The 15,399-nt window shown below is 39.8% G+C and overlaps 1 protein-coding gene across 1 annotated transcript in view; it reads left to right on the forward strand.

Annotated features, from left to right (window-relative positions):
- Positions 1-15,399, forward strand: part of LOC104158632 (BDNF/NT-3 growth factors receptor-like) — a 77,963-nt gene that overhangs the window by 25,884 nt on the left and 36,680 nt on the right. The window contains exons 6-9 of the mRNA XM_009696345.1: positions 2,914-3,046; positions 4,593-4,892; positions 9,806-9,838; positions 14,890-14,990. Coding sequence (XP_009694647.1) covers positions 2,914-3,046; positions 4,593-4,892; positions 9,806-9,838; positions 14,890-14,990 — 567 coding nt within the window. The remainder of the gene's footprint in view (positions 1-2,913; positions 3,047-4,592; positions 4,893-9,805; positions 9,839-14,889; positions 14,991-15,399) is intronic.

Raw genomic sequence — 15,399 nt, forward strand, 5'->3', positions numbered from 1 at the left:
CAAAATTAATGTTGGGATTACATTTACTTTCCAGTTGCATTCAATCCAGGGTGACTGCCACAGTGCTTTTGGAGAATTGCGGATACTCGCTTTTCAAGACCCTGATTTGCAGTCTGGTTTTTGGATGTTCACTTGTAAATAAGAGTACTGTAAATTTTTGGAAGTAGTGTGGTGAATCATGATACTGAAATGGAAGGGCTTTCTTATTACCACTGGTACCTACATAGAGAGAATAAATCTAATCTACCCTAATAATGAAAAAAGCGTTGTGTCTCTAATTTTATTATATTTTCATGCCAAAAGCTTTGTGTGTTGGAAATTAGTTGTAAATATTTTGTGACTTGTTTAATTTTCTTTCAACAAACAAAGCATCAACAGAAAGCCTTGGAAATTGAAATGGTTATTACTAAAAAGAATGGCAGGTTTTTTTAATGAAGTGTGAAGATGATTCCTCAATGAAATCATCTAGGCAGGGGGAATTTTGTTTTCTGAGATCTTTGTATTCTGTGTCCCTACTTTAGACTGTGTGCACACTGGAGATAGAATGATTAAGTTATTTCTGATGGAAGTGTTGATAAGGAGAGGCATATAAGCAGATCTTCAATGTGCAGCTGCTGACCTCTTAAATTGCCGTTATTTACACAGTAGGCAAGACCTTCTGTTATTTATGATTTTATGGTATTGGCTTTCCTACATTCATGATGGTGCAACCTGCCTAAAGCTTCCTGGGTCTGTACAACGTGCGGGATGTGTTCTTCCAAAACTGTTGCTGCACTGCGGAAGAGACAAGACCTCTGGGGTCTTGAAATGTTTGTACTTTCTTCCTTGAGGTCATTATATTGTGCCTGTGTAGAATTTGACCAGCCTGTCTTTCAGCTGTCAGAAGTCAGAGCTCTGCAGAGCTCTAGTTTTATTTTAAAAATTTTCTCTAATCTGTAGAACTACCTAGAAGCATCAGTCGTCATCAAGAACAAGAAATTAAAACAGTTTGGGGAACCTACGCCAAGTTGTGCTCTTTCTTTTTCTGTGTTTTTTTTCTTTCTTTTTTTTTTTTTTTTTGAGTTATAAGCCAGAGCAATGTGGGATGCTGTTCAAAAAGTGAGATCACCTCATTTTTTAACCCTGCTATCTTTGAAATGCTATGGTCAGTTTGCTTCAAACTTTCCAGAAATACTCTGTCCTGACATAACTTCATCTTGAGATTTCTGAGAGGCTTATAATACAGGCTAGCTACAACCTCAGTTGTGGAGCACAGTAGTCTTTTCAGTAGCAGAAGGACGAGTGCCTTTTAAACCTCATTTGCCATTCACAACTATCCTTCCCTTTTCTGTGAGTGCTGGTTTTGGGTTTCCTTTTTCTCACTTCCATATCTCACCTTCTGCCTCCCTTTTCTTCACCTCCGATGCTGCTTTTGCCTGTTTTGTGTCTCTTTCCTGTTTTACAAAGAGAGACATTAACAAAAGTTAAAACTAAACTCTAGTCCTGCAGAGCTAACTGTATGCTCTCAGTTTTTATACTGATGTATAATCTGATTGATGTTGGTTAGATTTTTCTTGCCCTAGATTTCAGCCCAGAGCCTGCAATTGAGCCCCTCTGCTTTTAGTCCAGCTTTGAGCACTGCTCACCTCTGAGAGTTGCACATAGAGAAATGTGTAATGAGATGTTTGCTTTTCCACTCGCCTCCTCTAGTGTTACACTGAAATCAAAGGGACATTTAACTTAAGTGGAGTTAAGGTGTCATCTCGAGGTTCAAAATTGTGGTTGCACAGGACTGTATGCAGGAGCTTTCCCACGTGTCCCCATTGACTGCCACTGAAAGTTTCTGTGGTTTTACAGATGCAGTGTGTTTGTGTTCTGTGCAGCACTGAAGTGTATGTGTACACTAAGAAAAGTACCTCAAAAGTAGTTTTAAAAAATGGTCCTAATTATTGTTCATTTTCTGAATGTCTTTTGGTTCCTTTCCTATTTAAGAAAATAGTCTTGCATTTTATGAAAAATTCAAGTATAGCAATAGTAATTATTGGGAGATCACATGAAGGGTCTGATTTAAGAAAACCAGAGTCTTTAACAACTAGTTTTGCTGGCTTCTTTTTTTTTTTTTTTTGGAGGTAATTCAGACCTATTTGTTTTTTTCAGTGTTGCGTAACTGTGTATTCAATATGACATTTAGGGCTATAAATGGGCACTGAGCTTTCCAAGAATCATAAGAATGAAGATTTTTTAAGAATCATAATTCTTACCTTAATTAGCCTGTGCGTGAACACATAAAACAGTACTTGGGCAATAGCTTAGGTAGTAGAAGATATGTAATTTCTTGTGGAAGGTTTCATGAGAAGCACAGGCTTTCAAGAGAAATTTGGCTAAGGAGGAGGTAGAAGACACGTTGTCAAGGTATAGCAGAGCTCAGAAGGCAGCAGTGGAAGAGATGTCAAGCATTAAGTTTAAAGGAAAAAGACAAAAGGAAGAGTAAAGAGAGGATTGAACAGAATATAGGAGGGAAGAAAAATTTGAAGGGAAGCAGAGATAGATCATAGAAATCAATCATGAAGTGGAAGAGAGGGATGAGCAGGGGTATGGGTAGAGAAAAATCCCCTTTGTGTAGAGGGGAAGAAGTGCTTAAAAAATAAGTGGAAACTGAAAGTGACAGGACAGAGAAGTGGTTGAGTGCAGTGTTTGTAGCAGGACTTTTGGAGCTTTGAATTCACTGCCACTGGTGGTTACAGCTGGTTCTGTAGGGGTTTTGTGTCTGTTTGGTTAAGACACTAAAGTAAAACTTTGATTAACTGTGGACTAATAACAGCTAAAAGGAAGGGAAAATGAAAAATGCCATTCAGCTGTGGCCAATGATTCCCTCCCTCTCCCTTGTTCTTTATGCTGCGGTTGACACATACGTGTTTTTCTTATGGCTTGTAGAGCGACACAAGTAAGAACCCTGCCTCGCTAACCATAAAGAACGTTTCATCCATGGACAGTGGACTGTGGATTTCCTGCGTAGCAGAGAACATTGTGGGAGAGGACCAAGCCTCTGCTGAGCTCACGGTATTCTGTACGTACGCAGACCTCCATACAGCTCCCGAGGCCAGACTGCATTGGCAGCAACTGTTTTGCATATAAATAATTTTTGGGCACGCAGATTGTTGAAACAAAAACCCTTAGGGCATGTGAACTATCTGCTGCAGTTAATGCTGGGAGTAGCCCAACCAGCAGTTGTTGTATTTATCTTTTTCAGCCCTGCATTCTGCAGAAAATGTATTTCTAAATGCTTTATCTTCCAGTTAGAACGATCTGTAAGTAAAGGTCTGAAACCCAAAATACTCAATAGCATTGTCAATGTGGGAAGGTTTGTAATGGTGTGTGTGTACATACACACTGTCTTAGGAATTAAGAAGTGTGAACACATCAAAAGGCTCATGAAATTAATTATAAGAAACTGTAAGTGTTTATGTTCTTATTATCTAAAGTAACAAGTGCTTTGTTCAAAAAATAACACACTTGCAACAGTTGTACTGCCAGATGTAAATTTAGTTGTCGTAGCTTTCAATAATATATGTCAGGGCCAAGGAAGGGGGAAGGGACATGTAGTGTAAAGGCACTGGCTTCTTAGATCTGAGCTCCAGCCTGAGTTAATTTTATGTGAACTAGACAGCATGTTTTCACAAGTTGCAACCCTCTGTTTAATTGAAGATGGTAATGGAACGCTTTGTAGATGGCAAAATTTGTTCAGCATGTGCTCATGACAGAGTAAACTAGAAAAATCACTGTAGATGTAGGTTTGTAGGTTGAAATTGGATATGTAATAGCTATGGGAAGGAACATAAACTAGAAATGTTTGAACAGCGTAAATGAGATTCTGAGCTTGGCACTGTTATGAGTGATAAAAGGGAGTATAACTAGATGAAATTGGATGCAGTTAAGAATAAATATCAAGGAAAATTTCCCAATAGTGAAATAATGGGCAAGGTGTTGGGATAATCTCCTGAGGGAAACAGAGCAAGTCTGTAAACTTGAGACATTAGAGGTTTGAACAAAGAATGAGAAAATCTATAGTAGAAAATGGTCTTTCCCTGACAGAAGAATCCAGGGAATTAAGTCATCTGTTCTGGCTTTGATTCTGTGAAGAAAATAATCTGAAAGTTTGGATTCCTAGCTGAGTATATTTCCAGTACTATTTGCTTTTGGCCAACTTTAAAATATTTTCAATGCTGTTGTGTTCCTTCAGCACTCCTCTGCACCATTTTGTCATCAGAGTAAAGCTAAGATGTCTCTCTCCCCCTTCTCAGTGATCCAGTAACTGAACTTCCCACACCTTACAGGGTTTATGTGATTTGACAGGTGTTCAGTCGTTGTCTGAAAGTAGTTTGTTTTGTTTCTTTCTAAAGAACGGCTTCATTTCAGTTGTGAGCATAGTACCTTAGGTAGAGCGGGTGGGTTCCTGTGTGAGTATCCTCCAAATAGGTATCATTCCTACTAATAACGTACTTTTGTACTGATGAATGAAAAATGCTTCCCTGATAAATTTGTGGGGAGGGAGGTAAGAGAGGGAAGACATGTCCAGAATATTCTGATGTTCTTCACTCTTTTTTCCAATATAGTTGCACCAAATATCACGTTTATTGAATCTCCAACCCCGGACCACCACTGGTGTATTCCGTTCACTGTGAAAGGGAACCCTAAGCCCACGTTGCAGTGGTTCTATGAAGGGGCTATACTGAATGAGTCTGAATACATCTGTACTAAAATACATGTTATCAATCAAAGTGAATACCATGGCTGCCTTCAGCTGGACAATCCTACCCACCTGAACAATGGTGCTTATACCTTACTGGCAAAGAATGAGTATGGAGAGGATGAAAAACGGGTTGATGCTCATTTCATGTCAGTGCCTGGAGATGGTGAGTATAATTTTTTTTTTAATGTTAGCAATTGCAAATTGATGAGACTGTGGAGACGGTGCTCCTGATGAGTTTAACTGTTTTGGAGGAAGTTTTTATATGAGCTTTTTTTTTTTCTCTCTGAATGAATGTCTTCAGGATTAGTTGTGAAAGAATGTTTTTCTTGAGAATTTTTTTCTTGTTTATTGCTTCTCAAGGGATGCCATGCCGGTGCTCTGTAAATCTTCCCTTTGAGTAACCATCTTCAGTGCTAGCTAAGTCTAGTAGAAGGTTGCTGTTTCTGAAGTGTTTTCTCGAGCCTCAGTTCTTATCATGGAAAGCACTGAGTGCCAGTTTAGCCACTCTGTAAGTTTTCTGCACTGCATACAAATGCAGCTAAGCAGTGTATCCAAGGACACTGGTGATGCCCATGTAGCACCTAGTACCTCGTTGCAAAATCAGTAGTGCAGTCCAGTGAGTTCATGATAATATGTTGTTCAGGACACCAGAGGGAGCTGGAGAGAAAACAAGTAACCAAGAGGTAGGGTGGACAAGGTCTTGGGTCTTCACAGGCATTTCGATGTCCGATTCCCATTCATTTCGTTGGAGGTTGGGCACCTATATGCCTAGGAATGCTCAAGATGGTTGCTGTTAAATATATGTATCTTCAGTTGCTCTAAAGGCTCCGTGTCAGCCCTCCTAAATGCTGGATGAGCAGGCCTCAAGGTGGATTGACTTACTGAGCTGCAGAGACTATTGTAAGTGATTGATGTTCACCATGGTTTGATCTTTTCCCACATCTTCAAAACCATATGTGAAGTGTTTGTAAGAGTAAGAAGGCATACATGTAAGCATATTGCTGTATGTGGAAAAAACTCTGAGTGGACCTTGGACAGCTGGAGTGGAAATAAAGGCATGTTTTTGCGCAAATAGTTGCACAGTCATATCTGAAAATATGAGCATGTGTGTACCTTTGGCTTTTCAGCCATGGAATATAAATAACCGCCTTCTTTTTTGAAACAGCAATGTGCAGTGCTAATGTTATCTGGTGGAAAAAAAAGTGAATATTTAAATTCTCCCTCCTAGATTGCAGGCTACAGACAGTAAAAATATGGTCTGTATTTAAGGTTTTTCCCTATCAGCTCAGTCGGCTGTAGGGACGGAGATCTTTTGCTTTCCCACCCTTAGAAGAGGGTGAAGAGCTGATACAACCAGGCTTTATTTACTCCTGCTGTCCTTAGTACTCCTCTTTTTTCTCTGGAGTACTTCTTTAAATAGACTCATTACAGAAACATACCGTGATTTCAGCTACTGGCATCCGCTAATACTGCATTATAATAGTTCAGTAAAACAATTCACCTCATAGATGTTCTGTGTACAATGGAAGTTCTTTTACACCCTGATTATTTAGTATGAACCTGGCTTAATTTTCTTAACAGAATAACAGTCCTGCTGATACATTTAGATGAATTTATAATTTTTTTGTTTTCATCCAAATCCCTTTTACTATTCTGTTTTTCCTTTATGCTTCTTCTGTGTACACTGGGGGCCAGTTATGGCCTTTTAAATTAAATAGAACTGTAGATATCCTTCAAATTAGAAAGACAACATTATTTATTTGTTCCATTCTCTTTATACTCGTAAGGAATATAAGTCTCCCAAGATAATCTGTGCTGTGTTCTTTAAGCATTCCCAAACTCTGTGATGGATTAACCTTCACAAAAAGAGTATAGAGGAAACTAGGCTATATATAGAGAGGATGTAACTGCGTTAGAAATCAGTTCATGCATAGTGGATGGCACCAAACCAGTCTTAAAAATTAACAACAGCGGAAATTGCTTATCTACTTGACCTCCTCAATATTGTTTTTATTTTTTACCTGTAAGAATCATGGCATTGAGCTTTAGGAAACGTCACAACATTGTTGTCTCCTCCAGTGGAGCTGGCATAAGAGCAAATGTTAAAAAGCTAGAATCCTCTGTGCATTGTTTTACAATTTTTATTTTAAACTATTAGTATTTAAAGCACTGTCAGGCTTTTTCAAACCCTTAAAAGGCTTTTTCACTGCTGTCGTTACTGTGTAGTTTCTTCTTTGGCCCACATATTGTACAATGAAGCATAAAGATTAAGGCCCACACCCTGGTATTATGTTCATTTCCATGCCTTCATGACTTAATTAAATACCAGCCCTGATGTTTCATGGGGTGGGGTATACTCACTGAGCTTTAAACTGAATCTCTGGTTATTGCATCACTTACGGGCAAATGCTCTGAAGGTAAAACCAAAAGAAAATAAAACCCCTCACCTATAATCTATATGTCTATCTAAATTAGATACAACTAAGTCTGAAGCACGTTCTATTGTCAGCAGTGTAATATTCCACTTTCAAAGTTGCATCAAACATGATGAAGACATGATTTGTGCTAAGATGCTCTCAACTTCCAGCATGCTAATTGCAGAACGTTTTTTCACTGATCTGAGGATGCAGGCATAAAGGAGAGGAAACCATGTACCACAGTGGGATTTGGATTGAGTTAATGATAACATGGTTAATGTTGTAAGTTAAGACTTTGTTTTAAATACGAAGGCCTGGAAGAATAAATTTTCATATTCTGTTAGCTAGATTTTTAACTAGCTTTAATCTGCTAAAGTTCTTGGATTCCTGTGAAGCTGTTCTTGCTGAGATTGACTTGATTATTTGAGACTACACTGCAGCAAAAAGTAAGGAAGAAATGTTCGTATTTTATTCTGGAGGCTGTTCTCGTAGTTCATCCAAAACAAGTTATGATGTGGGGGAGATTTTTACCAATAATAAGTATTTTTAATTAAGCTTCTTCATCTACCAGCTCTCTACTCTGAAATTCAGCTGAAGGAATCCAAGTCACGTAGTATCTTGTCAAAGGAAAAGAACATGTTAAATATGCCTTAGAAGTGGCATCTTGCTTGTGCAGCATAACAACATGGGACTGTTTTGTAGAAGTATGTACTTGGGTTGAGTCTTTGCTGCTACTTTATTTTGAAAATGTCAACTTCATAAAGAAAGAAGCAAGCAAACCAAGTGTAGTTGATGCAGTTTATAAAGATGAGTGAACAGGATAAGTCTCTCAATAGTTTTATTTACACAACACCCTGTTCTAACAGGGACCAAAACAACAATGCTGTTCTTTGTTTGCCTTAAAAATAATGGTGTGTAAACATGCGAAATTCCTGTGTTGAAGTTTAATGTTAAAATAGCTTCAACTGATGTTTAGATGATTGAGTAGATATGTTTGTATGTAGGGAATACAAAATAGAAATTTGGGGTTCATCCAGCATCTTGATTTTTGAAACTTTATTTGAAGTGACGTATTTAGTTATGTAAAAGGTATTTGAATGGAATTGATGACTTCCTAGTTTATATCCTTGGCAGGAGTTAGGGATTAAACTAATCTGATTATTTTATCCCAGTTCTAGTGAACAGTAACAAAAATGTTGCCATTTAACTCAGGAATAAGGGCCTGGGAATTTTTTTGTTGGATTTTTTTCCCTTCAGATTACGGAAGGTAAATTAGAAGTACTGTGTTTCAGCAGATGAATGTTTTATACTGGAAAAACTGAATCCGTGAACTTTTATGGACAGAAAACCCTGGTCAGAAGTTGCTTGAGGACAGATAGTACAAGCTTTCTTCACTTGTTATTTATTTCTGCAGATTGACATGACAGTCCTCATGGGGTCTATTAACCTCTATCTCTGGATACTAGAATATCTTCAAATGCATTTAAAAATAAACCTAATTATCTGCTGCATTCTGCAAATAGGTTGCAACTCATTATTTTCAGCACAGATTCTCATGCTGTTGACATAAACAATGGTGTTCTGGTCATACTTCACAGTGGCTTTATGCCAGTGTAATGCCACTGCTGTGGATTTATTGTATAGCACTATAAACAAAACTATGCTTTTTGAAGTTTGATTCATCTTTAGAGATTTTAACTATCTGTTAATTTTATTTCCAAACCAACAAACAGAAAGAGTAAAAATATGGAAGAGATGATTAGGAGCCTACTACATAAGCTATGCTATAAATAAATTATAGACCAGAATGAACGGGTATTTTCAAATACAATGCAAGTATTTTTCAAAGCATGAATAGTCTAATACTACGCTAATTTCACTGAGTGTTCTGTGCATTATTCTCACATATGTGCTCAGCCTTACATATGTGCAGTAATTAGAAAAAGCTGCAAACTGAGACTAGTAAAATTCAGAAGAGTGTAGACTAGACGGGTATCCATTTGCTTGTGTAAAGGCTGGCTTCTGAGACATCTGACTCTTTTGGTAAGAGTTCTGTCTGTGTATCAGCTGTGCAGCTGGGTTCTTGGAAGCATCCTTTTACAGAACGAATGAAATGATGCTGCTTAGGTCGTTGCTACCTCTAGCCCTTAACTGGCCAACTCACAGCTAAACTGGATTGCTCTCACAGTGATTTAATAGCAGAATTTTTTGACCAAGTAAAAGTCAGTGATTGTTAATGCTCACTGAAGTCTGTGTGAACTTAAAATCAGGGAGAATTTTACCATTGATTTTTCAACAGGAATGTTTATTGTTGCACTTATTCCAAATATACATTAACAGTGGAAAACAGAATTTTGCCCAGTTGAGAAATATGCCTGCCTTTGCCAGAGCTAGTGCCCTGTGCATTAGCTGTTTCACATGAAGCAAAATATTAACCTTTGGGATAGCTCTAAAATGGTTATAAATGTAATCTGATAAACAGGGACTACAGTATATTGATGTTGCTTTGCATTCATGTAGGTACTGATCATTGCTATTGCAAATAATATGTCAATGCTTAAGAAGTTCCTAAAGAAACTCTTATTCCTCCAGCATTTGCAATCTATTTACAAAGCTTTTTCTTTTTCTTTTTTTTTTTTCCCCTCTTCTCCATCTACAGGTAGTGGCCCAATTGTGGATCCAGACGTTTATGGTATATATGTAATTTCCTTTTTCTTTTCTTTTAATGGTACAAATAAAGGAACTGAAACTATTAAAAGATTGAATGTCAGGCTTGGTTAAATTGAAATGGCATGTACTATAACACAATTCTAAAAGGTACTTTGTGTTTTTGGTTCTTCTCCTGCCTTATATTATTTAAGATACATGACGGCAATATGATGTTTTACTTACTGTACTGCTTTTGATTCACATTAGGAGAAGCATAAACACATTGCTATGAATGGTTGCAGTTGATCCTGTAGGATGACAGCTGTCTGATGTAGCTGAAAGGCATGAGATTTTGTGAACTTTTTGGAGGCATTTCTTGGAGGAAAGAGAGGTTATGATTTCTCCTTATATAACTTAATTTATTTTTTCAGGGATGATTCTATGCTTGTTTTGTCTCCAAAAATCCGACTTAAAAATGAGGTTGGCACAAGTAAGTTTTCCTGTAGGCAGTTTATTTTACTCTGTCCGCTTGTTTGTACCTTCCGTTAATCTCTCTTGCATAAGCAGACCATCAACTCAGTGATATCTGAGTGTCTGCCAGAAGATTTGATGACACAGTGTTCACATTAGTTTTTTATTTACGTGGAATATTTTGATCTGTACCTAGTGAAGACCAGTATGCAGTAGAATAGAAGCTGCAGAATGAAAAGCAGCTGACTAGTTTTACATCATACTTCTGGTGAGTAGGAAAGTCCATCCTAACCAACATACCCAAACACCCTTTAGCATCCAGCAGAAGCTGGATCCTGTTTGGAGTACTTTTTATTTGGATGAAATGGCCCATGACTCAAGTTTCCTTAAGCAGATTTAAATGTTATTGCTTTGATTCCATTCCATGTCATTAAACTTTAGCAAATGTGCAATTGAAGCATCAATTTGGCTTTAAGTGCTTAGAAATACTAAAGGATAGCTTCCCCTCCCTCTCTTTCCAAATTCTTTTTTTTTTTTTGGGGTGGTTAGGGGGTGGGAAGGTGGTGATGGTTTGCACAGTTTCTTACAAGTGTTGTATTATGTAAGCTATATGCATGAAGATTTTGATTCTGAGCTGTTTATCGAGGTCCTGATGCCTGTGTATGGCTTTAACCATGTGAGTGCTGTGCTTCGATTGACTTGCGTAGGTTTCTGCTGAGAAGTGCGCTTTGCGTTGGGTGAGCGGATCACAGCCTGCAAGACCTAGTCCTGATGAAAGCAGCCTTCCTTTTCATTCCTGGCTTTTCTTTCTTCTGTTTGAAACTGCTGGTTTTGATCTTTGTTTCAGTGACTCAGTGCTTGCTTTGAGAAACACTTTGTAGTCCAGAGTGTTTCTCTAATTATTCCACATTTGCAAGTCCAGTTAGTGAGGTGAATAAATGAGGCTGGCTGGAAAGTCCAGGAGCTGCTGCACTTCTTTGGAGAACTGCTGCCTGCAGGGCTGACAGTGGGACCCCTGGGATGAGCTCCTCCCAGAGACTGAGCGGTTTTCATTACTTTTTTTCAGACCAGTCTATCTCTATGCTAACCTGTTTACCCACAACTTAAATTATGTTGGCAGGAAGATTTAAAGCCCTCCTGCCCCTGCAGTCTTTAAAATGCATTTTTCAAAGCCCCATGCTAATCATGTTGCAGATGTGCCTAGTGTAAAGGGTAAAGGCAGCAGCAGAGGTTTTGATCCTGGAGCACTGGAACCAGCTGTGTGTTTGTCAGTCTGTTGGCTATGGGTAAAGTTAATGCGAGCTGCAGGGTGCTTCCCTACAAGTGTCAGGGCACCACGGGGCTGGGGGCTCCCCATGGGTGTCCATCAGGGCAGGGCCTGGCAGCCAGGCCCATCCCACTGCTGCAGCCAGGAGCCAGGTAGCCACAGGGCCCAGGGGCAGCCACTGGGCATCGCCCTGGGGCTGAGGCTGGACCATGGGCCCGAAGGTTGGCCCGGCTCAACAGGGCCCATAGCTGGGCAGAGCTGGGCTGTGAGGAGATGGAGATGGAGGCGACGGAGGGAGGGCAGAGGACTCCAGCCTCGAGTACCACTCTGTGCAGAGCAAAGCCCTTCATAGCTGGGTTCGGTCTGTCCTTTGGGAATTGACCTTCTGTATCCTGTGCTCCATGTGAGGTGATTTCCAGACGTTTTCTGTTAAGTGTGTTCAGCATACAAAGGGAAACAGAAGAACTGATGAGGTTGCAGCAGGCTGCATGACGTCGTGTTTGCCCAGGGAAGTCCTGGCTGCACGGAGCACTGCCTGTTGCAAGCGCGGAGCACTTGCTAGTGCTTCCAGCTCACCTCTGTGGCACCTCTCAGACAAGGCAGAGGGGAGGCTGTCCTGGCCTCCCTTTGTGAGAGAAGGAAGGTGACTCACCTGGGGCTGAGCAGGAAATCAATGCAAAGCCAGCTTCTTTGGCTCCGAGCTCATGTCTTCATGCCACACTGCTTCTTCTAACACATTTGCAAACATGAGAGAGACAACGTACCCCATATCAGCCATCCCCCAAGAGGACTGTGCGGAGTGACCCCCCTGGTGCTGGTGTGACTGTGCTCTTGTCTGTATCCCAGCCACCACGCACCTTGTTCGCAAAATGGCTGCAGAATACAGCCCAGCCTCAGTTGCGATTCACTGCAGTTGGTGTAGTCACAGGTGGCTGCGTGAGGTACGTGGCACTGTAGAACCTGGCCCTGAAGCGATACGAGTCCCACATAGTGTGAGTCAAGAGGTGTGACCCTGTCTATATCAGAGTACTCGGTATCTATGTCAGGATTTCATAGTGAAATGAAGAGGAATTTGTTTAACTCAGAATCGCCTGGTTTTGGCTGCGTAGCTGTTGTGCATGTTTTCCTTGCCTGGCTCACCCATTTCTAGAGGCTTTGAAGATCTGGCACTAGTTCAAGTTCAAGCGCTTCACAGTGGTGCAGCGGGGAATGGCAACGCAACGCCAGCGTATCAATGTGGCTTACTTTAGCTCTTGCCCATTTTAATTAAAAAGTGCATTCAGAGGATTGACAGACCAGACCTGAAACACTCTGCATAGTTCTCATTAGTCCTTCAGGGTGTGATTTCCAGTGGGTTAGTACAGACGTGAGCATAAACAGAACTGCAGATAGCATCAGCTTTTGCCCACTGCTGTTTAAGGTGAAATTAAGGAAAAAATTTCCCTCTTCAAAGTTTGTATTACAGTGCCAGAGCACCAAAGGCTCTAAATATTTGTTTTATGTATTGGTCTTATAAAGCTGCGATAAATACAGAGTTGGCCAAAGCTATCTTTGTGAAGATTTTCCTGGCTAATTGTAAAGGAAAGCCAATCTCCTAGGCTGAGATACTTGTTATAAAGCGGGCTCTGCCTGCAAATGAAAGGAAGCAGAAGTCTCTTCCTTAGCTGTGGCAAAGCATATAGTCACGGTGGTGAATGGTCTGCACAACACCTTGTCCGAGTGTCTAGATTGCTTGCGCAGGTGAGCCATTCAGGCAGGGTTTGTGCTGCCCAGAGTAAGGTTTGCTCTTCATTTGCCTCTGGCCACCGTTCTAATCTCGCTGCATAGGAAGCTATAGGCATAGAGATGCAGTGCTCAGTCGGAGAATTCAGATGCTAAAAGACCAGGAAATTAAATTTTGTTTCTCATGAAAGCTCTGTATACTTAATAAGTATTTTGGCTTGAAAGAGTCCTGTCCTTCGGCATGCATGGTGTAGAGCCAAAATAGATTACATGAGCTGATTAGACAACCTGACTCTACTGGCTGTAGCATTGGTGCCAGAGGTAGCTGTGTCTCTTCATATACCAAAAAATCTACAGCCTGCCGAGTGCTTTGCAGAAAGCAAATGTGTTCGTGCATGCATGAGGATCAAAAGCCCAGTGCAGTTTGTTGCTGGCGTTGCCAGCTGAGCTTTCCAAACTGGCCTTGGGAGCTAAAGAAGATAAACTCTACTGAGGCACAGGCCCTCGCTGCCCTTGCTCAGCAGCAGCTCTGCGGTCGGAAGAGTTCCTGCCCCTGTAGTTAGCGAGAGCTATGCCTCTGTGCTCTGCTTTCTCAGATTCACAGTTCAAATTTCATCTGTAGGCTTATGGCACTGATTTTAATCGAAACATGTAAAGAAATACACGGTTAATTGCAAAGTTAAATTACAGTGCTGGAGGTGCATTTTATAATAGATCCAGTTATTGCCCTTGTTTGTTTCTTTCATCTGCACAGATTACAGTCATAAAATTGAAACGTTATGTATATTTCCAGATGTAATCATAAAATATATGCATTTTTACATTTTATTATAATGTGTGTTTCTCTTAAGTTCATATGTATACTATTTAATTCTTTTTATCTCATTTGAATAATTTTGACAGGAAATAGTGGACTCTAAATATCTGTGTTTCATTTTTAAATAATTAAACCATGTTCATTCTTTTGATGGAATAGTTCTGAATTCACCCCTGCAGACCTGTCAGTGGAATTATTTTAATAAATCTAATTTCTTTGTACCATCTCAGGCACTTAATTTTTTAAAGGCTTGACTGTCTGACAGTTTATGATGCTAAACTGTAACCTCTGTGCACACAACAGTATTTTTATTACTTTTAAAATGAACAAACCCAGCTATTTCACATTTGATAGTAATAAGCTAGCTAAAAACCGATCTGCCAAGTTCTCCTCAGCTAAACAGGAGTCCCCAAGCTAATTTCTAAGACTGTCCTATATTTGGCAGAATACAAGGCTGGAGAAGTTCAGCGTAGAGGGCAGTCTTTCATTTTTAATGGGAAGTCAGAAGCGCATAAAAATAGCTCTATGGATGGAGTTCTTATTTAACTCTAGTTTTCCCAGTAGAGATACACATTATGATGTAGATTGCTTCTCTTTTCAGGTTTGTCAGTTACAACACTGTTGTGACGATTGTCTGCCACAGGGATGCCCCCCCCAATGTTCCAGCTACATTAGGAATTGCATATTGTTTCCAAAGAGCTCAGAGTCCTCAGAGTTGTTAGTGGCTTTACCGTCTTGCAGAGCAGCAATAATAAAGACAACCCTTTCCCCTCTAAGCTTACGAAATTATAAAAGCAACCTTTTTTCCTTTTCTAAGAGTATGAAACCACACCTAATGATCTTGGAGACACTACGAATAACAGTAATCAAATCACTTCTACCGATGTTTCCAACAAGGAGAATGAAGATAGTATCACTGTAAGTATATACGTTGTTTCCTGATCTGTAGTCTTGGCGAACTTTCTGGCTATGCAACTTACAAAACTGCAGAGATTGTAATAGGACCCTGAGCTACCAGAACACTGGAGCTATTACTGTGTTGTGATCAGAACTCAGAAAAAAAGGAAAAGAAAGAAAATCGATTCTCCCCACTCTTGTCCTCCCCCCATTTTTGAAAGAGTGAATCACTTTTCAGTCCAAGTAAAATTGCTAGTTATTTTGTTTCATGCTTTTCTGAACAACTAACTGTAATTTTTTAGCGTAAGACTGTCTTCTAGTTTTAGCTAAGGAGAGCAGCTCTTTATTTACAGAACAAAGACATCCATGGTAATTTGAAGGTGGTTGTTTGAATTCCAGTCCTGGAGTCAGCTCCTCCTTACAAAAAGGA

The sequence above is a fragment of the Cariama cristata genome, unplaced genomic scaffold, assembly GCF_000690535.1.
Source record: "Cariama cristata isolate BGI_N322 unplaced genomic scaffold, ASM69053v1 scaffold6290, whole genome shotgun sequence".
NCBI lineage: Eukaryota > Metazoa > Chordata > Aves > Cariamiformes > Cariamidae > Cariama > Cariama cristata.